General features: G+C 44.7%; 1 protein-coding gene across 1 annotated transcript; it reads left to right on the top strand.

Moving 5' to 3' along the window:
- The first annotated feature begins 6,755 nt into the window (after window positions 1–6,755).
- On the top strand, window positions 6,756–13,641 carry LOC109878342 (ganglioside GM2 activator). Its single transcript, XM_020470603.2, has 4 exons — window positions 6,756–7,254; window positions 7,360–7,512; window positions 11,102–11,284; window positions 12,381–13,641. The coding sequence occupies exons 1-4, from the start codon at window positions 7,153–7,155 to the stop codon at window positions 12,537–12,539; spliced, it is 597 nt and encodes a 198-aa protein (XP_020326192.1). The 5' UTR covers window positions 6,756–7,152; the 3' UTR covers window positions 12,540–13,641.
- The last annotated feature ends 9,475 nt before the right edge of the window (window positions 13,642–23,116 follow it).

Genomic DNA, 23,116 nt, shown 5'->3' with positions numbered 1-23,116 from the left:
TAGAGAAGAGTCTGTCTGGCTGAGAGGTGGTGCTGTAACACTGGTAATATAGAGAAGAGTCTGTCTGGCTGAGAGGTGGTGCTGTAACACTGGTAATATAGAGAAGAGTCTGTCTGGCTGAGAGGTGGTGCTGTAACACTGGTAATATAGAGAAGAGTCTGTCTGGCTGAGAGGTGGTGCTGTAACACTGGTAATATAGAGAAGAGTCTGTCTGGCTGAGAGGTGGTGCTGTAACACTGGTAATATAGAGAAGAGTCTGTCTGGCTGAGAGGTGGTGCTGTAACACTGGTAATATAGAGAAGAGTCTGTCTGGCTGAGAGGTGGTGCTGTAACACTGGTAATATAGAGAAGAGTCTGTCTGGCTGAGAGGTGGTGCTGTAACACTGGTAATATAGAGAAGAGTCTGTCTGGCTGAGAGGTGGTGCTGTAACACTGGTAATATAGAGAAGAGTCTGTCTGGCTGAGAGGTGGTGCTGTAACACTGGTAATATAGAGAAGAGTCTGTCTGGCTGAGAGGTGGTGCTGTAACACTGGTAATATAGAGAAGAGTCTGTCTGGCTGAGAGGTGGTGCTGTAACACTGGTAATATAGAGAAGAGTCTGTCTGGCTGAGAGGTGGTGCTGTAACACTGGTAATATAGAGAAGAGTCTGTCTGGCTGAGAGGTGGTGCTGTAACACTGGTAATATAGAGGGTCAGCACACAACAGATAAGAAAGAATGTAGAGAGGGACTGTAGTGTAGATAGACAGACATCCTCCCGAGGCCCCCGGTGGCCATGAACTACACACATATGTATGTACGCACACACACACACACACACACACACACACACACACACACACACATACACATGCATACACACACACACATATACACGCATGCACACACACACACACACACACACATACACACGCATACACACACACACACACATACACACGCATGCACACACACACACACACACGCATACACACGCATACACACGCATACACACACACACACATACACATGCATGCACACACACACACACACACACGCATACACACACACACACACATATGCACCCGACACACATTTTTGACTCACGAAGTCAAATATAATGAACATGAGATTTATTAACTTTTTTTTTTACTTATTCAAGGTTGGGTCAAGTAATATATTTGCACTGTGAAGATATCATCAGGTCAATATTTATACACTTTCACTTGTCATGAGATAATAACATAGGGCCATAAAACATGTCATAAGAGTTATAAAGTATGTTACTCCTCCTGACATATCTCATGGAATGTGGAAACAGAGAGGGAGGTAGAGAGCAATAGATGGGGGAGAGAGGGAGAGGGAGCGAGGGAGAGAGAGACAGAGAGACAGAGGGAGGGAGGGAGGGAAGGAGAGATTGGGGAGAGTGATAGAGGGGGGAGAGAGGGAGAGAGAGACAGGGAGAGCGAGACAGAGGGAGAGAGAGACAGAGGGAGAGAGAGGCAGAGGGAGGGAGAGCGATAGAGTGGGGAGAGAGGGAGAGAGAGACAGGGAGAGCGAGACAGAGGGAGAGAGAGACAGAGGGGGAGAGAGGCAGAGGGAGGGAGAGCGATAGAGGGGGGAGAGAGGGAGAGAGAGACAGAGAGAGGGGGAGAGAGAGAGGGAGAGAGAGACAGAGAGAGGGAGAGAGAGAGACAGAGAGAGGGGGGAGAGCGATAGAGGGGGAGAGAGGGAGAGAGAGAGGGAGAGCGAGACAGATGGAGGGATAAAGAGAGAGAGTGATAGAGAGGGGAGAGAGAGAGAGAGGGAGAGGAGAGAGGGAGAGAGAGAGAGAGAGAGGGAGAGGAGAGAGGGAGAGAGAGAGAGGGGGAGAGAGGGGGAGAGAGGGAGAGAGAGAGAGAGAGAGAGGGGGGGGGGGGGAAGCGATAGAGGGGGGAGAGAGGGAGAGCGAGACAGAGAGAGGGGGAGAGAGAGAGAGAGAGAGAGAGGGTGGAGAGATGTGACATTACAGTTTGTCAACTGTCTGTCTGACTCATCATGTGACATTACAGTTTGTCAACTGTCTGTCTGACTCATCATGTGACATTACAGTTTGTCAACTGTCTGTCTGACTCATCATGTGACATTACAGTTAGTAAACTGTCTGTCTGACTCATCATGTGACATTACAGTTTGTCAACTGTCTGTCTGACTCATCATGTCACATTTTCTCAACAGGTTGATAGGTATACTGTGATTTACCAGCCAATAATATAACAAGAAGTTTCCAACTTCATCATGTGACATTTTGATATGGAACGACACCAAAACCTCCTTCACGTACAAAATAATTAACAGGAGGGTTCTCTAGATACGTGCAATGGGATTCAAGACCGTCAAGGCCACGCTGTAAGGACGCATGGCTTCACAGCTGGAGCCAGGTGGTAGAGACAGGATAGGGGCTAGAGAGATGTTTTGTTAAATCCTCTTTTGTACAGTTTAGTATGAGTTTAGTGTGAGTGATTTCCTAATGGCAGAGAGAGGTTGGAAGAGGAGAGACACGAGTGACGAAAGATCAGCTCAGACAATCAAGGAAGGTGCAAGATGAGACTTGGTCATGCATCCCAAATGGCACCCCATTCCCTATTTAGTGCACTGCTTTACTTATAGTAGTACACAATATTAGGGAACAGGGTACCATTTGGGACGCGGCTTTGGGACGCCAGAGAGAGGAGCCTGTCTGTTACACCCTGTCCTACCGTCTGTCTGAGTGACTGAGAAAAGTGGTTGACTGTTTGATAACATCACAGATGTGCTTACGCTCCAACAGAACTCATACAGGCCTATAGCGGTCTGGCTAATCTTGATTAGCTCATTTGTTTGTGTTTATTGTAGAGGCTTAGTCCTGCATAAAATAGAAAACACAGAATGAACTGCTCTTACACTATAGCTAGTCTGGCTACAACTTCAGCTCATATTGAGAATGAGAACTGACGACAGCAACACCAGGCAGTTGGATGTGTGCCAGACAACCTTAATCTGTGTCCAAAATGGCACCCAACTTCCAATATAGTGCACTACTGTTGACTAGAGCCCTATGGGGGACGGTCAAAAGTATTGCATTATATAAGGAATGGAGCACCATTTCAGACACAGGCAAGGTCTTGTTGGGGTTTGTTGGTGTTTGAAGAGCACATACGCCCTTTTGTGGCGCATCTCAATGCAAGAGGTGTCACTGTAGTCCATGGTTCGAAACCAGGATGCATCACAGCCGGCCGTGATCAGCAGTCCCATAGGTAGGCGCATAATTGGCCCAGCGTCGTCCGGGTTTGGCTGGGGGGTTGGACGTCATTGTAAATAAGAATTTGTTCTTAACTGACTTGCCTAGTTAAATAAAGGTTAAATAAAGAGATATATACCTGTATTAAAACAGTGAGCATCAGCATACATTCCTAACATCATACAGCCCTACCAGCCCTACCAGCCCTACCAGCCCTACCAGCCCTACCAGCCCTACCAGCCCTACCAGCCCTACCATCCCTACCAGCCCTACCAGCCCTACCAGCCCCACTAGCCCTACCAGCCCTACCAGCCCTACAAGCCCCACCAGCCCTACAAGCCCCACCAGCCCTACCAGCCCTACCATCCCTACCAGCCCTACCAGCCCTACCAGCCCCACTAGCCCTACCAGCCCTACCAGCCCTACAAGCCCCACCAGCCCTACAAGCCCCACCAGCCCCACTAGACCTACCAGCCCTACCAGCCCTACAAGCCCCACCAGCCCTACAAGCCCCACCAGCCCTACAAGCCCTACCAGCCCTACCAGCCCTACCAGCCCTATCCAGCCCTACAAGCCCCACCAGCCCTACAAGCCCCACCAGCCCTACCAGCCCCACCAGCCCCACCAGCCCTACCAGCCCTACCGGCCCTACAAGCCCTACCAGCCCTACCAGCCCTACCAGCCCCACCAGCACTACCAGCCCTACCAGCCCTACAAGCCCTACCAGCCCTACAAGCCCCACCAGCCCTACCAGCCCTACAAGCCCTACCAGCCCTACAAGCCCCACCAGCCCTACCAGCCCTACAAGCCCTACCAGCCCTGTGGTGTTCACAGAGAGGTGAGGCCATGCTGTGGTGTTCACAGAGAGGTGAGGCCATGCTGTGGTGTTCACAGAGAGGTGAGGCCATGCCGTGGTGTTCACAGAGAGGTGAGGCCATGTCTTGGTGTTCACAGAGAGGTGAGGCCATGCTGTGGTGTTCACAGAGAGGTGAGGCCATGCTGTGGTGTTCACAGAGAGGTGAGGCCATGCTGTGGTGTTCACAGAGAGGTGAGGCCATGCTGTGGTGTTCACAGAGAGGTGAGGTCATGCCGTGGTGTTCACAGAGAGGTGAGGCCATGCCGTGGTGTTCACAGAGAGGTGAGGCCATGCTGTGGTGTTCACAGAGAGGTGAGGCCATGCTGTGGTGTTCACAGAGAGGTGAGGCCATGCCGTGGTGTTCACAGAGAGGTGAGGCCATGTCTTGGTGTTCACAGAGAGGTGAGGCCATGCTGTGGTGTTCACAGAGAGGTGAGGCCATGCTGTGGTGTTCACAGAGAGGTGAGGCCATGCTGTGGTGTTCACAGAGAGGTGAGGCCATGCTGTGGTGTTCACAGAGAGGTGAGGTCATGCCGTGGTGTTCACAGAGAGGTGAGGCCATGCCGTGGTGTTCACAGAGAGGTGAGGCCATGCTGTGGTGTTCACAGAGAGGTGAGGCCATGCTGTGGTGTTCACAGAGAGGTGAGGCCATGCCGTGGTGTTCACAGAGAGGTGAGGCCATGTCGTGGTGTTCACAGAGAGGTGAGGCCATGCTGTGGTGTTCACAGAGAGGTGAGGCCATGCTGTGGTGTTCACAGAGAGGTGAGGCCATGCTGTGGTGTTCACAGAGAGGTGAGGCCATGCTGTGGTGTTCACAGAGAGGTGAGGCCATGCTGTGGTGTTCACAGAGAGGTGAGGCCATGCTGTGGTGTTCACAGAGAGGTGAGGACATGTCTTGGTGTTAACAGAGAGGTGAGGCCATGTCGTGGTGTTCACAGAGAGGTGAGGCCATGCCGTGGTGTTCACAGAGAGGTGAGGCCATGTCGTGGTGTTCACAGAGAGGTGAGGCCATGTCGTGGTGTTCACAGAGAGGTGAGGCCATGCTGTGGTGTTCACAGAGAGGTGAGGAAATTAGGACAACATCTCCATCTTGTGGAGAGAAGCAGATCAACAGTACTGTAGAATAAACTGGCCCATAGGCATGTCCACTACTATAGGCTAGAAAGCCAGTGTAGGTATTCAGAGTGTTGTCTACAAAATACAATGCCTCAGGCTAGCAACAAATTAAGCCTATCCCATGGGTTTAGCTGCAATGCCAAATGCTTGTTTTGGAACTTGGATGGGATACTAATGGATGTCAGTTATGTGTGGCTACTTGCCGAAGGTATCACAAAATCTGCATTTTCTCTATTTTGGGGACAGGTCAAATCAAATCAAATCAAATCAAATTTTATTTGTCACATACACATGGTTAGCAGATGTTAATGCGAGTGTAGCGAAATGCTTGTGCTTCTAGTTCCGACAATGCAGTAATAACCAACAAGTAATCTAACTAACAATTCCAAAACTACTGTCTTATACACAGTGTAAGGGGATAAAGAATATGTACATAAGGATATATGAATGAGTGATGGTACAGAGGAGCATAGGCAAGATACAGTAGATGGTATCGAGTACAGTATATACAAATGAGATGAGTATGTAAACAAAGTGGCATAGTTAAAGTGGCTAGTGATACATGTATTACATAAGGATGCAGTCGATGATATAGAGTACAGTATCTACGTATGCATATGAGATGAATAATGTAGGGTAAGTAACATTATATAAGGTAGCATTGTTTAAAGTGGCTAGTGATATATTTACATCATTTCCCATCAATTCCCATGATTAAAGTGGCTGGAGTAGAGTCAGTGGCATTGACAGTGTGTTGGCAGTAGCCACTCAATGTTAGTGGTGGCTGTTTAACAGTCTGATGGCCTTGAGATAGAAGCTGTTTTTCAGTCTCTCGGTCCCAGCTTTGATGCACCTGTACTGACCTCGCCTTCTGGATGACAGCGGGGTGAACAGGCAGTGGCTCGGGTGGTTGATGTCCTTGATGATCTTTATGGCCTTCCTGTAGCATCGGGTGGTGTAGGTGTCCTGGAGGGCAGGTAGTTTGCCCCCGGTGATGCGTTGTGCAGACCTCACTACCCTCTGGAGAGCCTTACGGTTGAGGGCGGTGCAGTTGCCATACCAGGCGGTGATACAGCCCGCCAGGATGCTCTCGATTGTGCATCTGTAGAAGTTTGTGAGTGCTTTTGGTGACAAGCCGAATTTCTTCAGCCTCCTGAGGTTGAAGAGGCGCTGCTGCGCCTTCCTCACGATGCTGTCTGTGTGAGTGGACCAATTCAGTTTGTCTGTGATGTGTATGCCGAGGAACTTAAAACTTGCTACCCTCTCCACTACTGTTCCATCGATGTGGATGGGGGGGTGTTCTATGGTCTAGATTTGTTCACAAAAGCCTGTACCACAATTTGTTAATCTAAAAATTAAAGATCAATTTCCTTATTGTAGGTATCAAGTGAGGGATTAAATTGATTACCAAAACTAATACATCCGGTAAGTATGCTTCTGACTGTGGGAAGATCTCACTTGCATACTCCTCGCGTCCTCTCTTCTCTCTCCTCGCCTCCTTCTCAAACTCCATTGGATGAGAGAGCCAGAGGTTCCGCCCAATTTGACCTTCTCCTCCAATGCGGTTTGAGAAGGAGGCGAGTAGAGAGGATGCGAGGAGATAGATATTGAGATTTATAATTTGTATTTGCGCATCCTTTATTTCTATAGGAAATTGGTCTTTAATCTCCTTTATTTACATAAAGGAGGCGCAAATACAAATAGGAAAATCTCAGTATCTGCTCCTCGCGAAGTCTGTCACGAGCCTCGGGAGTGATTTGATAAACACGGAAGTGAGATTGAACTTCATGGAAACAAATATTTACCGCACCGTCTCAACGTGTTGTGTCGCAGTCATTCTCGATTCGTTTTAGCTGTGCACGGTCTTAGTTTACGCGCTTTCTGTTGTTATCTTGAGTTAACCCTAATTATTTCTAGTTCAGTTGTAGATTAGTTGAGCACGATGAAAAATGTTATTGTTATTAATGTGATAATGCTATGCATTGGAATGCAGGTGAATTGCGCTTTGGATTTCGAGAAAACGCGCACAGCATATACTGTGAAGGTGAGTGAAATATCTTTACTTTTATTCAAATGTTGTTCATTAACCTACTCTATCATTTCATCATGTTTATTACAGTAACATAGACTATTCAATATTCTTGCACAGATCTTTGGGTTCTCATGGGAGAACTGTGGTAAGCCAGACGACCCAGCGGTTCTGAAGACCCTAACCCTGTCCCCGGACCCCATCACAGTTCCAGGGGACCTAAAAGCCAGTGCGTCCGGTAACACAACCGTCGAGCTGACCGCTCCCCTCGCTGTGAGTACTAAGCATGCACCAAGGGCCTCCTCTTCAAATACTAAAGTTAGATATTGAATGCTATTTGATTACTCATAAAGTATACTTGTTTGGTAAAGTTTTTGTAATTAACCAACCATTAGTTTGAGGTAGGCATATGGTATTGCCTGTCTTCAATATATACATACAGTATATACAAAGCCACAGGAAGTGAGGGTGCTGCAGCACCCCCTGTATAATCAGAATAATAACAAAATATATTTATTTATTTTTTACAAATGTAGTGCACTGGGCCTTTACTGGTCCTGTATAAGCAGAGATATAGACATCTGTAGCATTGGGCAAAAAAGGTAGTTATATAGTTAAGAACACCCCCGCCCCCAAACTACTTCCTGTGGCTATACAGTACATATTTATACTAATAAATGTCATTTAGCAGGTGCTTTTATCCAGAGCGACTTACAGGAGCAATTAGGGTTAAGTGCCTTGTTCAAGGAGCACATCGAGTGATTTTTCACCTAGTTGGTTTGGGGATTTGAACCAGCGACCTTTCAGTTACTGGCGAAATGCTCTTAACCACTAGGGAAATATATAGAATGAATAGGCTCTTCTTGGATTAAAATGGTCACAATCAAAGCAAGTTTGAAACACTATAGTCCGACTTCCTCCTGAAAAACATACCAACAGTGAATTGAAAGCTATTACTTTGCCATATCAGTCTGTAGGCCTATTCAGCCATGTGATAGCCTATTCCACTTTGTCTGTGTGTGTGTCAATTGTTGGCTCTGGGTTCTTCTGGGTGGCTCTGGGTTCTTCTGGGTGGCTCTGGGTTCTTCTGGGTGGCTCTGGGTTCTTCTGGGTGGCTCTGGGTTCTTCTGGGTGGCTCTGGGTTCTTCTGGGTGGCTCTGGGTAGAGTGTTGTTAAACAGGTAGAAACTTGGCTGGGGAGGTATGTCTTACTCAAGGCTGAGCTTCATGTGTGCAGCTCACCACATAAATGCCTGCTCTGCTGCACTAATGGCCCAAATAGATATATAATATACAGTAGACTTCCTGATTCAATGCTCACCCTTAAAATGCAGAGTTCACAAGAGAAGGGATGGCATTGAGAGTGGTGATGGCAATGTTCTGATTAAGAATGAGTTAATGTAATATTGTTGCGTTTTGTACGTTTTTTTTGCAACAGACAGCTTTCACATACTGGACATTCTGTTGTTCCCAACTTGTATTGGTTTAGTTGATGCAATGCAGAGAAGACTGACTTGACTGTTCTGCCCCTGAAATCGATCACGTAGATCAGTGTCAGATTTTTTTCTCTCTAACATCGGTGACATCATTGCAAGGGAGGAATAGAACAGTTTCTGCTTTGCTGTAAACAACTATGGTGCAACGTCCAAGTCAAGAATAGCCTGACATTAGACACGTTTTTCCAAACACCCCGGTACTGGTCCTATTTTCTCCTCTTAGGTAACTTGACCAAGCCTGGCGGTATGTCTGTAAAATAGTTTTATTGACACATACTTCGTTTTTCATAACATCCCCGTTAACATGTGGTATATGGTCTGATATACCACGGCTGTCAGCCAATCAGCATTTAGGGCTCGAACCACCCAGGTTATAACAGCATTTTGTCCATAGGTAAACGTAAACCTTGTGATGGCCTATTTTGTGGATAGGTGTACTGTTACTGTAGCCTGCTGTGTTGATCCAGACATCCCAGTTAACTGGTCCTCTCCCCCTACTGTATTTATTTATTTATTTTGCTCCTTTGCACCCCATTATTTCTCTCTACTTTGCACATTCTTCCACTGCACATCTACCATTCCAGTGTTTTACTTGCTATATTGTATTTACTTTGCCACCATGACCTTTTTTTGCCTTTACCTCCCTTCTCACCTCATTTGCTCACTTTGTATATAGACTTGTTTTTCTACTGTATTATTGACTGTATGTTTGTTTTACTCCATGTGTAACTCTGTTGTCGTATGTGTCAAACTGCTTTGCTTTATCTTGGCCAGGTCGCAATTGTAAATGAGAACTTGTTCTCAACTTTCCTACCTGGTTAAATAAAGGTGTTCTCAACTTTCCTACCTGGTTAAATAAAGGTGTTCTCAACTTTCCTACCTGGTTAAATAAAGGTGAAATAAATAAATAAAAATATACAGAACCAGTCAAAAGTTTGGACATGCTGTGACTCATTCAAGGGTTTTTCTTTATTTTTTACTATTTCTACATTGCAGAATAAGAGTGACAACGTCAACAATGAAATAACACACATGGAATCATGTAGTAACCAAAAAAAGTGTTTAAACAAATCTAAATCTATTTGAGATTCTTCAAAGTAACCACCCTTTACCTGGATGAGAGCTTTGCACACTCTTGGAATTCTCTCAACCAGCTTCATGAGGTAGTCACCTGGAAAGCTTTTCCAACAGTCTTGAAGGAGTTCCCACATATGCTGAGTACTTGTTAGCTGCTTTTCCTTCACTCTGTGGTCCAGCTCATCCCAAACCATCTCAATTGGGTTGAAGTCGGGTGATGCAGTACTCCATCACTCTCATTCTTGGTCAAATAGCCCTTACACAGCCTGGAGGTGTGTTTTGGATCATTGCCCTGTTGAAAAAACAAATTATAGTCCCACTAAGCACAAATCAGATGGGATGGCGTATCGCTGCAGAATGCTGGTTAAGTGTGTCTTGAATTCTAAATACATCACTGACAGTCACCAGCAAAGCACCCCAACACCATCACACCTCCTCCATGCTTCACAGTGGGAACCACACATGCAGAGATCATATGTTCACCTACTCTGCGTCTCACAAAGCCACGGCGGTTGGAACCAAAAATGTCCCATTTGGACATCAGACCAAAGGACAGATTTCCACTGGTCTAATGTCGACTGTTTGTGTTTCTTGACCCATCAAGTCTCTTCTTATTGGTGTCCTTTAGTGGTTTCTTTGCAGCAATTCAACCATGAAGGCCTGATTCACGCAGTCTCCTCTGGCTGCAATCTGAGGTGCAGTTAATTGCTGATTTCTGAGGCTGGTAACTAATGACTTTATCCTCTACAGCAGAGGTAACTCTGGTTCTTCCTTTCCTGTGGCGGTCCTCGTGAGAGCCAGTTTCATCATAGCGCTTGATGGTTTTTGCGATTGCACTTGTTGAAACGTTCAAAGTTCTTGAAATGTTCCGTATTGACTGATCTTCATGTCTTAAGCAATCTCTTACCAAATAGGGCTTTATTCTGTATACTCCCCATACCTTGTCACAAGCCAACTGATTGGCTCAAATGCATTAAGGAGGAAATAAATTCCACAAATTAACTTTTTAACAAGGCACACCTGTTAATTGAAATGCATTCCAGGTGACTACCTCATGAAGCTGGTTGAGAGAATGCCAAGAGTATGCAAAGCTGTCATCAAGGCAAAGGGTGGTTACTTTGTATAATCTCAAATATAAAATATATTTTGATTTGTTTCACACTTTTTTTGGTTACTACATGATTCCATATGTGTTATTTCATAGTTTTGATCTATTTACTATTATTCTATTCCCTTGAATGAGTAGGTGTGTCCAAACCTTTGACTGGTGCTGTATTTCTCTCCTCTTAGGTGAACGTGACACTGGAGAAGGAGGTGGCAGGGTTCTGGGTCAAGGTGCCGTGTGTGGAAGAGATCGGGAGCTGCCACTACGCAGACGGCTGTGACCTGCTCAACCAGCTGATACCGCCAGGACAGGACTGTCCTGAACCTCTACACACCTACGGCATCCCTTGCCACTGTCCCTTTAAAGCTGTGAGTCTATACTGTAGTTCATCCCCTGTCCACTGTCCCTTTAAAGCTGTGAGTCTATACTGTAGTTCATCCCCTGTCCACTGTCCCTTTAAAGCTGTGAGTCTATACTGTAGTTCATCCCCTGTCCACTGTCCCTTTAAAGCTGTGAGTCTATACTGTAGTTCATCCCCTGTCCACTGTCCCTTTAAAGCTGTGAGTCTATACTGTAGTTCGTCCCCTGTCCCTTTAAAGCTGTGAGTCTATACTGTAGTTCGTCCCCTGTCCCTTTAAAGCTGTGAGTCTATACTGTAGTTCGTCCCCTGTCCCTTTAAAGCTGTGAGTCTATACTGTAGTTCGTCCCCTGTCCCTTTAAAGCTGTGAGTCTATACTGTAGTTCGTCCACTGTCCCTTTAAAGCTGTGAGTCTTATCGTTTATGGTTGTGTTCATTAGGGCACAATCATTTGAAACTGTTCTGACAATGACAAATGATCACGGCCGTTTCTTATTGGACAGGTCCTGTTAGTCTCTCTATAAGCCTGTCTGTCCTTTTTCTTCCCTTTGTTGCCTTTTGAACCCACCCCCAAGAAAGAACCTGTTCCTCCAGTGGTCAATGCTTAGGCTACTTCCCTTGGCTACTTCCCTCTTTCGTATTCTGTTCAGTGCAATGTGGTGAATGTGTGTTGATAGCACTGTGAATGATTGGTACCAGAGTGTTTGTTGAACAGCAGTTAGCCAAACAACACAGTAAAAAAAAAAATGTTCTCTGAATGTTTTCAACATGTGCACTTAACGTTCTGTTGCTCAGTACTCATTCTGTTTTTCTCAAAGATCATTTTTTCTGTTTACTCAATTCATGTCTATTGGGCTCAAATGACCTATTTTCTGTCTCCTAAGGGTGCATACCTTTTCTATACAGTAAAACATGCTTCACTCTAAGGCTGTGTCCCAAATGACACCCTATTCCTAAATATACAGTACTTTGACCAAGGTGCACTACCCTTGAAAAGACCCCTATGGGCCTTGGTCATAAGTAGTGCACTATCTAGGGAATAGGATGCCATTTGGGACATAGTTAAAGTGTATTGGTTAAAACCTCTATTTCCTGTCTGTTCTAAGGGGATGTACACGCTACCAGAGTCAGACTTCTACCTCCCTGACATTGACCTACCCTATTGGCTGACCAACGGACACTACAGGGTACAGGGAGTACTGGGAGCTATGGGGAAAGAACTGGGCTGCCTCAAAATCACCTTTGCTGTCCACTCTAATAACTAAACAATGGATAAACGACCTCCTCTTTACACTGTAGTTAAATGGAGGCTACAGGGAACATAAATGTGCCATTCAGTGAGCTGCGGTACTGAACCTTTTTGTCTTCTTTATTCTCACGGGAACTTCTGCTCTCATCTCTTCTCATCTCTTCTCATCTCATCAAACTGCCAATTGAGAACGGGCCCTGTATAGACAAAGTCTCTCTGAGTAGGAGTACTGATCAGTTTTACCTTTACAATCGTAATGAATAGGAGGGTGGACCTGATCCTAGATCAGCACTCTGAGATACTTTGTGGATACTGGCCCTGTACCAAACAAGCAGTAACTGAGCTGCTACTGTAGTTTATGATATGATTCAGTCGACTCACTTTCAGGTCAAACAGTTGAGTGATTTGCATGGCTTCCTACTGTACTGCTATGAACTTGTCGTCACCTGTTCGATTCTTTTTCACAATGTTTTACACTGTCTTTTTTTATACAGAATGAATTTGATTAGATTCCTTGTCAAGGGTGAATGGCCGTGGGTATGCTTCTATTGCTCATTGGCTTCTACCCTAGGTAAGGTGCTGGTCACATGACTAGGAGTTTTTATTGTGCCATAGTCGTTTCTGGCTGACTTACTGTGTCATTTGTTTTTGGTTCTATGGATTGTAATGCTACTTCCTGTTGCTAGTGGTGACACTTTTGATTTTAGAACCCCTGGGAATATGTTGTTCTTCCTGTTGATTTGTGTATTGATCTATTTTTTTCTGAAGGTGTTTTACTGTTGACATATTCGAAGTGCCTAAGTAGACCTGCTGGAATTGAGGTCTACGAATCAAGTGTGACTGTGTGACGTTTCAAAGGGAAATGGGATTAATACAGACAATCAATTCCCTCCTTATAATACCAAAAGCCTAATCCCATTCTATAACCAGTTAAAGTGGTCTTAAATCAAAATTCAAATGAAATGGTAATCAAGTATCAAAGTTTTTAGGAATCAACATGAAAAATTGCACCTTGATTATTTAGAAATGACGTTGCTTACAACTGTAACAAATCAGCATTGCTGACCAATATTTTACTGTAAAACCCTTTTTTAAATAAAATAATATCCTATATGTTGGTAAGTCTCTTTGTTTTCTGAAATGCATGATTGTATTTTTCAATTGTGATTTGAGCTTCTGCAGTTTCACAGGATGGACACCGGATGGCGCTAGTGGTTAAATGTTGATAACATGACATTGGGTCATGGGAGATTGAGACTTATTCCTGGCTTCAGTCTACTAACTTCTTTGGTAGTTTCTTGAAAAGATGCTATGCAAATTATGTGGAGTTGTGTGAAGTACTGTAATTTGATTACTTGAACATTATGGTGCTAGTTTGGGCTCCCGAGTGGCACAGCGGTCTAAGGTACTGCATCTCAGTGCTAGAGGCGTCACTACAGACCTTAGTTCGATTCCAGACTGTATCACAACCGGATGTGATTGGGAGTCCCATAGGGCAGTGCACAACTGGCCCAGCGTCGTCCAGGTTTGGCCGGGGTAGGCCGTCATTGTAAATAATAATTTGTTCTTAACTGACTTGCCTAGTTAAATAAAGGTTAAATTAAATGTCTCACTCTCTTTCTCAAAACATTTCTCAGAGTAGATGTCTCAGTTAAGAAGCCTAGTCTGTCTTCTATAGCTAGCAACTGATCACAGTAATAATAGTAATGATTCCTGTTTGGGTTGAAGTTGTGCTTCCCCTTTATAACTCAGATATGAAATAGAAAGCAAGAAGGTTTTACATGTTCTGTTTGCTTCTGCAAACTGTTGTGTATTCTTAGACATTTAACAGGTTTATGATTTCCAGTAAATCCTGCATGTATATTCTATTCACTGTATGTACCCTCCCCTCATGTCTATAAACTTCTTGTGTGTACTGGAAAAATAAACCACTGTGTACAGTATCCTACTGTCCTCTGTTGAGGCTACAGGAAATATAAAGCAGTGTCCTCCTGTCCTCTGTTGAGGCTACAGGAAATATAAAGCACTGTGTACAGTATGTTACTGTCCTCTGTTGAGGCTACAGGAAATATAAAGCACTGTACAGTATGTTACTGTCCTCTGTTGAGGCTACAGGAAATATAAAGCACTGTGTACAGTATGTTACTGTCCTCTGTTGAGGCTACAGGAAATATAAAGCACAGTGTCCTACTGTCCTCTGTTGAGGCTACAGGAAATATAAAGCAGTGTCCTACTGTCCTCTGTTGAGGCTACAGGAAATATAAAGCAGTGTCCTACTGTCCTCTGTTGAGGCTACAGGAAATATAAAGCACTGTGTTACCCTTCCAGAGAGTTCTCACTCAGTCTCAGAGGGCAATGTTTGCATCCCAACTGGCACCCTATTCCCCAATAGACCCTGGTCAAAAGTAGTGCACTATATAGGGAATAGGGTGCCATTTGGGACGCATTGACGTTAAGATTGTTATCTGTTGGCCAGCAGGGTGGGCAGCTACCCTCCTGATGTCTGGTCCTCCTACCCTGCTGATGTCTGGTCCTCCTACCCTCCTGATGTCTGGTCCTCCTACCCTCCTGATGTCTGGTCCTACCCTCCTGATGTCTGGTCCTCCTACCCTGCTGATCAAATCAAATTTATTTATATAGCCCTTCGTACATCAGCTGATATCTCAAAGTGCTGTACAGAAACCCAGCCTAAAACCCCAAACAGCAAGCAATGCAGGTGTAGAAGCACGGTGTCTGATTTCTGGTCCTCCTACCCTGCTGATGTCTGGTCCTCCTACCCTCCTGATGTCTGGTCCTCCTACCCTGCTTCCCTGGGTCCCGTGCCTCAGCTTTATGAGGGTTTATTATATCCAAGACCTTTATGCCTTGACAATCACACTCTGTTTATTCTAGGGCTGAGGCATGCCTTTCCCTTTATATCCCCACAATCACACTCTGTTTATTCTAGGGCTGAGGCATGCCTTTCCCTTTATATCCCCACAATCACACCCTGTTTATTCTAGGGCTGAGGCATGCCTTTCCCTTTATGCCTTGACAATCACACTCTGTTTATTCTAGGGCTGAGGCATGCCTTTCCCTTTATATCCCCACAATCACACCCTGTTTATTCTAGGGCTGAGGCATGCCTTTCCCTTTATATCCCCACAATCACACTCTGTTTATTCTAGGGCTGAGGCATGCCTTTCCCTTTATGCCTTGACAATCACACTCTGTTTATTCTAGGGCTGAGGCATGCCTTTCCCTTTATATCCCCACAATCACACTCTGTTTATTCTAGGGCTGAGGCATGCCTTTCCCTTTATGCCTTGACAATCACACTCTGTTTATTCTAGGGCTGAGGCATGCCTTTCCCTTTATATCCTCACAATCACACTCTGTTTATTCTAGGGCTGAGGCATGCCTTTCCCTTTATATCCTCAAAATCACACTCTGTTTATTCTAGGGCTGAGGCATGCCTTTCCCTTTATGCCTTGACAATCACACTCTGTTTATTCTAGGGCTGAGGCATGCCTTTCCCTTTATATCCTCACAATCACACTCTGTTTATTCTAGGGCTGAGGCATGCCTTTCCCTTTATATCCTCAAAATCACACTCTGTTTATTCTAGGGCTGAGGCATGCCTTTCCCTTTATATCCTCACAATCACACTCTGTTTATTCTAGGGCTGAGGCATGCCTTTCCCTTTATATCCTCAAAATCACACTCTGTTTATTCTAGGGCTGAGGCATGCCTTTCCCTTTATGTCCCCACAATCACACTCTGTTTATTCTAGGGCTGAGGCATGCCTTTCCCTTTATATCCTCAAAATCACACTCTGTTTATTCTAGGGCTGAGGCATGCCTTTCCCTTTATGTCCCCACAATCACACTCTGTTTATTCTAGGGCTGAGGCATGCCTTTCCAAATACCAAGTCCTATAATCATACACTATACTGCTGATCACTTCGAAGACAATGTCTATTAGGCTACAGTAGACTACTTCAAAATAAAATCTAAATATTTGGTGTAAAACTATTGAATTCATTGTATTTGTGAATAGGGGATTTTGAACCCTAATGACTGTTCATACATGGTGTATATGGAGTCTCACATATCAAATCACACATTATTAGTCACATGCGCCGAATACAACAAGTGTAAACTTCACCGTGTAATGCTGAATACAACAAGTGTAGACTTCACCGTGTAATGCTGAATACAACAAGTGTAGACTTCACCGTGTAATGCTGAATACAACAAGTGTAGACTTCACCGTGTAATGCTGAATACAACAAGTGTAGACTTCACCGTGTAATGCTGAATACAACAAGTGTAGACTTCACCGTGTAATGCTGAATACAACAAGTGTAGACTTCACCGTGTAATGCTGAATACAACAAGTGTAGACTTCACCGTGTAATGCTGAATACAACAAGTGTAGACTTCACCGTGTAATGCTGAATACAACAAGTGTAGACTTCACCGTGTAATGCTGAATACAACAAGTGTAGACTTCACCGTGTAATGCTGAATACAACAAGTGTAGACTTCACCGTGTAATGCTGAATACAACAAGTGTAGACTTCACCGTGTAATGCTGAATACAACAAGTGTAGACTTCACCGTGTAATGCTTTACTTACAAGCCCTTAACCAACAGTACAGTTCAAGTGTATCATATAAACTCTTACACAAAGACATATAGTTTACAATGACATATTGTTTATCCTGTAGAAAGCATTGCAAACTCGACATTGCATCCGACAGCTTGTCACTCTGATTGCGACCAAGGGAATTACATGGCCCTGTACACACTTACGTTGTGCAACTGATCTGAAACACATTTGGGGGGGTTTCTGCACAAAAATAATCACACAAGCACTGTGGAGACACCACACAATGGTTGTGTAAACGTTTTTAGGTAGACAAAACTCTCTGTTGTATCATTTAAAAAAAATATCAGTTGTGTTGCAGATCAGTTGTATAACCAGAGTGTGTACTGGGCCTATAGGTCCAGCGGTAACTGAGACACTGCAGCTGCTACTGCTATGGAAAGTTTCACTGTTCACACACAGTTCTTAATGAACAACTGCTCTATATTGTCATGTGGGATTAGAGCTCACTAACCTATATATAAATAGAAAGGGTTTTGACCCAAAAAATGAAAGTGTTTGGGATTCCACGGATGGTCTGGTCTTTAGTACTGTAGAGGTAACACATCTATGGTCTGGTCTTTAGTACTGTAGAGGTACCACATCTATGGTCTGGTCTTTAGTACTGTAGAGGTAACACATCTATGGTCTGGCCTTTAGTACTGTAGAGGTGACACATTTATGGTCTGGTCTTTAGTACTGTAGAGGTAACACATCTATGGTCTGGTCTTTAGTACTGTAGAGGTAACACATCTATGGTCTGGCCTTTAGTACTGTAGAGGTGACACATCTATGGTCTGGTCTTTAGTACTGTAGAGGTAACACATCTATGGTCTGGCCTTTAGTACTGTAGAGGTGACACATCTATGGTCTGGCCTTTAGTACTGTAGAGGTAACACATCTATGGTCTGGCCTTTAGTACTGTAGAGGTAACACATCTATGGTCTGGTCTTTAGTACTGTAGAGGTAACACATCTATGGTCTGGTCTTTAGTACTGTAGAGGTAACACATCTATGGTCTGGCCTTTAGTACTGTAGAGGTGACACATCTATGGTCTGGCCTTTAGTACTGTAGAGGTGACACATCTATGGTCTGGCCTTTAGTACTGTAGAGGTGACACATCTATGGTCTGGCCTTTAGTACTGTAGAGGTGACACATCTATGGTCTGGCCTTTAGTACTGTAGAGGTGACACATCTATGGTCTGGCCTTTAGTACTGTAGAGGTGACACATCTATGGTCTGGCCTTTAGTACTGTAGAGGTGACACATCTATGGTCTGGCCTTTAGTACTGTAGAGGTACCACATCTATGGTCTGGCCCTAGTACTGTAGAGGTACCACATTTATGGTCTGGCCCTAGTACTGTAGAGGTAACACATCTATGGTCTGGCCCTAGTACTGTAGAGGTGACACATCTATGGTCTGGTCTTTAGTACTGTAGAGGTAACACATCTATGGTCTGGCCCTAGTACTGTAGAGGTGACACATCTATGGTCTGGTCTTTAGTACTGTAGAGGTAACACATCTATGGTCTGGCCCTAGTACTGTAGAGGTGACACATCTATGGTCTGGTCTTTAGTACTGTAGAGGTAACACATCTATGGTCTGGCCTTTAGTACTGTAGAGGTGACACATTTATGGTCTGGCCTTTAGTACTGTAGAGGTAACACATCTATGGTCTGGCCTTTAGTACTGTAGAGGTGACACATTTATGGTCTGGCCTTTAGTACTGTAGAGGTACCACATCTATGGTCTGGCCTTTAGTACTGTAGAGGTGACACATCTATGGTCTGGCCCTAGTACTGTAGAGGTGACACATCTATGGTCTGGCCTTTAGTACTGTAGAGGTGACACATCTATGGTCTGGCCCTAGTACTGTAGAGGTACCACATTTATGGTCTGGCCCTAGTACTGTAGAGGTACCACATTTATGGTCTGGCCTTTAGTACTGTAGAGGTACCACATTTATGGTCTGGCCTTTAGTACTGTAGAGGTACCACATTTATGGTCTGGCCTTTAGTACTGTAGAGGTACCACATTTATGGTCTGGCCTTTAGTACTGTAGAGGTACCACATTTATGGTCTGGCCTTTAGTACTGTAGAGGTACCACATTTATGGTCTGGCCTTTAGTACTGTAGAGGTGACACATCTATGGTCTGGCCCTAGTACTGTAGAGGTGACACATCTATGGTCTGGCCTTTAGTACTGTAGAGGTGACACATCTATGGTCTGGCCCTAGTACTGTAGAGGTACCACATTTATGGTCTGGCCCTAGTACTGTAGAGGTACCACATTTATGGTCTGGCCTTTAGTACTGTAGAGGTACCACATTTATGGTCTGGCCTTTAGTACTGTAGAGGTACCACATTTATGGTCTGGCCTTTAGTACTGTAGAGGTACCACATTTATGGTCTGGCCTTTAGTACTGTAGAGGTACCACATTTATGGTCTGGCCTTTAGTACTGTAGAGGTACCACATTTATGGTCTGGCCTTTAGTACTGTAGAGGTGACACATCTATGGTCTGGCCTTTAGTACTGTAGAGGTGACACATCTATGGTCTGGCCCTAGTACTGTAGAGGTAACACATCTATGGTCTGGCCTTTAGTACTGTAGAGGTGACACATTTATGGTCTGGCCTTTAGTACTGTAGAGGTGACACATTTATGGTCTGGCCTTTAGTACTGTAGAGGTGACACATCTATGGTCTGGCCTTTAGTACTGTAGAGGTGACACATCTATGGTCTGGCCTTTAGTACTGTAGAGGTGACACATCTATGGTCTGGCCTTTAGTACTGTAGAGGTGACACATCTATGGTCTGGCCTTTAGTACTGTAGAGGTGACACATCTATGGTCTGGCCTTTAGTACTGTAGAGGTGACACATCTATGGTCTGGCCTTTAGTACTGTAGAGATGACACATCTATGGTCTGGCCTTTAGTACTGTAGAGGTGACACATCTATGGTCTGGCCTTTAGTACTGTAGAGGTGACACATCTATGGTCTGGCCTTTAGTACTGTAGAGGTGACACATCTATGGTCTGGCCTTTAGTACTGTAGAGGTACCACATTTATGGTCTGGCCTTTAGTACTGTAGAGGTGACACATTTATGGTCTGGCCTTTAGTACTGTAGAGGTACCACATTTATGGTCTGGCCTTTAGTACTGTAGAGGTACCACATTTATGGTCTGGCCTTTAGTACTGTAGAGGTGACACATCTATGGTCTGGCCTTTAGTACTGTAGAGGTGACACATCTATGGTCTGGCCTTTAGTACTGTAGAGGTGACACATCTATGGTCTGGCCTTTAGTACTGTAGAGGTGACACATTTATGGTCTGGCCTTTAGTACTGTAGAGGTGACACATCTATGGTCTGGCCTTTAGTACTGTAGAGGTGACACATCTATGGTCTGGCCTTTAGTACTGTAGAGGTGACACATCTATGGTCTGGCCTTTAGTACTGTAGAGGTGACACATCTATGGTCTGGCCTTTAGTACTGTAGAGGTAACACATCTATGGTCTGGCCTTTAGTACTGTAGAGGTGACACATCTATGGTCTGGCCTTTAGTACTGTAGAGGTGACACATCTATGGTCTGGCCTTTAGTACTGTAGAGGTGACACATCTATGGTCTGGCCTTTAGTACTGTAGAGGTGACACATCTATGGTCTGGCCCTAGTACTGTAGAGGTACCACATTTATGGTCTGGCCTTTAGTACTGTAGAGGTACCACATTTATGGTCTGGCCTTTAGTACTGTAGAGGTGACACATCTATGGTCTGGCCCTAGTACTGTAGAGGTACCACATTTATGGTCTGGCCCTAGTACTGTAGAGGTACCACATTTATGGTCTGGCCTTTAGTACTGTAGAGGTACCACATTTATGGTCTGGCCTTTAGTACTGTAGAGGTACCACATTTATGGTCTGGCCTTTAGTACTGTAGAGGTACCACATTTATGGTCTGGCCTTTAGTACTGTAGAGGTGACACATCTATGGTCTGGCCCTAGTACTGTAGAGGTACCACATTTATGGTCTGGCCTTTAGTACTGTAGAGGTGACACATTTATGGTCTGGCCTTTAGTACTGTAGAGGTGACACATCTATGGTCTGGCCTTTAGTACTGTAGAGGTACCACATTTATGGTCTGGCCTTTAGTACTGTAGAGGTGACACATCTATGGTCTGGCCCTAGTACTGTAGAGGTACCACATTTATGGTCTGGCCTTTAGTACTGTAGAGGTGACACATCTATGCTTAGTATAAACTTGACAGAGACCAAGGCCAAAAATAGACTCAGTGTTTCAGTGAACTCATTGCCTGGTTGTGAAGAAGACAGCTGGTGTGTCAGAGTAAAGAACGACACTGAAATACATTGTTCTGTAGACGTTTGTTTTTATGTTTTTTTGTCTTCTATTTTGTGAGAAACGTTCTGTCTCTATTGTTCAAAGTTGAAATAATGTAATTGTTGATTGAGATAATATAGGTATTTTGTAAGGCTGGCAACTTTCAGCGTTGTGTCTTGAGTCATATCAATGAGATAAAATCTCTTTGTTCACTGTTGAAATGATTGAATGTTAATTGCAGGGAAAGTTATTTTTGTAAGAGGGACAACTTTCAGAGTCGTGTCTGTTTTAACCTCTTGTAGTTTTGCACTTTAACCGATGTCAGCTTTGGGAAACGTGATTGTAAACTAACAGCCACTAATGTTTTTGACTCATCACGTACGCTGCTTCTACTGTTTATCATCTGTCACTTTATTCCTAGTTATATGTACATATCTACCTCCATGACCTCGTACCCCTGCACATATCTACCTCCATGACCTCGTACCCCTGCACATATCTACCTCCATGACTTCGTACTCCTGCACATATCTACCTCCATGACCTCGTACCCCTGCACATATCTACCTCCATGACCTCATACCCCTGCACATATCTACCTCCATGACCTCGTACTCCTGCACATATCTACCTCCATGACCTCGTACCCCTGCACATATCTACCTCCATGACCTCATACCCCTGCACATATCTACCTCCATGACCTCGTACTCCTGCACATATCTACCTCCATGACCTCGTACTCCTGCACATATCTACCTCCATGACCTCGTACTCCTGCACATATCTACCTCCATGACCTCGTACCCCTGCACATATCTACCTCCATGACCTCGTACCCCTGCACATATCTACCTACATGACCTCGTAACCCTGCACATATCTACCTCCATGACCTCATACCCCTGCACATATCTACCTCCATGACCTCGTACTCCTGCACATATCTACCTCCATGACCTCGTACCCCTGCACATATCTACCTCCATGACCTCGTACCCCTGCACATATCTACCTCCATGACCTCGTACCCCTGCACATATCTACCTCCATGACCTCGTACCCCTGCACATATCTACCTCCATGACCTCGTACCCCTGCACATAGCCTCGGTCCTGGTGCCCCGTGTACACTGCCAAGTTATCATTACTCATTGTGTATTTATTATTACTTTTATTGTCACATATTTTACTTTTCTATTATTTCTCTATTTTCTTGCTCTCTGCGTTCTTGGTAATTTAAGTAAGCATTTCACTGTTAGTCTACACCGAAGCATGTGACAAATACAATTTGTTGTGATTTGATTTGTAAGTCACGAGGGCAACAATAATTTTTAGCTATGGGACATGATGAAATGTTGCAGGTTGGTAAGATATCCCAGAGGGCTATGTGCAGCCTACAGGGGCAAGGCTTTGATATGGAGTCTTTACAGCTGGCTACCCCTCCCTGCAAGATCAGCATGACCTGCTCCTCAGAGAAGGAATTAGTCTGTAAAGTAAAAACATGAAGGCCCATGCCCTTCTGACAACCCTCCCTCCCTGGCTGGCTGGCTGGATGGATGGATGGATCTACTGTGTGTCTATTACATTTCCATCGACTTTTTTGTGTCTTTCATATG

Source organism: Oncorhynchus kisutch, linkage group LG19 (assembly GCF_002021735.2).
Source record: "Oncorhynchus kisutch isolate 150728-3 linkage group LG19, Okis_V2, whole genome shotgun sequence".
Classification (NCBI taxonomy): Eukaryota; Metazoa; Chordata; class Actinopteri; order Salmoniformes; family Salmonidae; genus Oncorhynchus; species Oncorhynchus kisutch.
The sequence above is the reverse complement of the archived record's forward strand: the minus strand, read 5'-3'. Positions and strand labels throughout refer to the sequence as shown.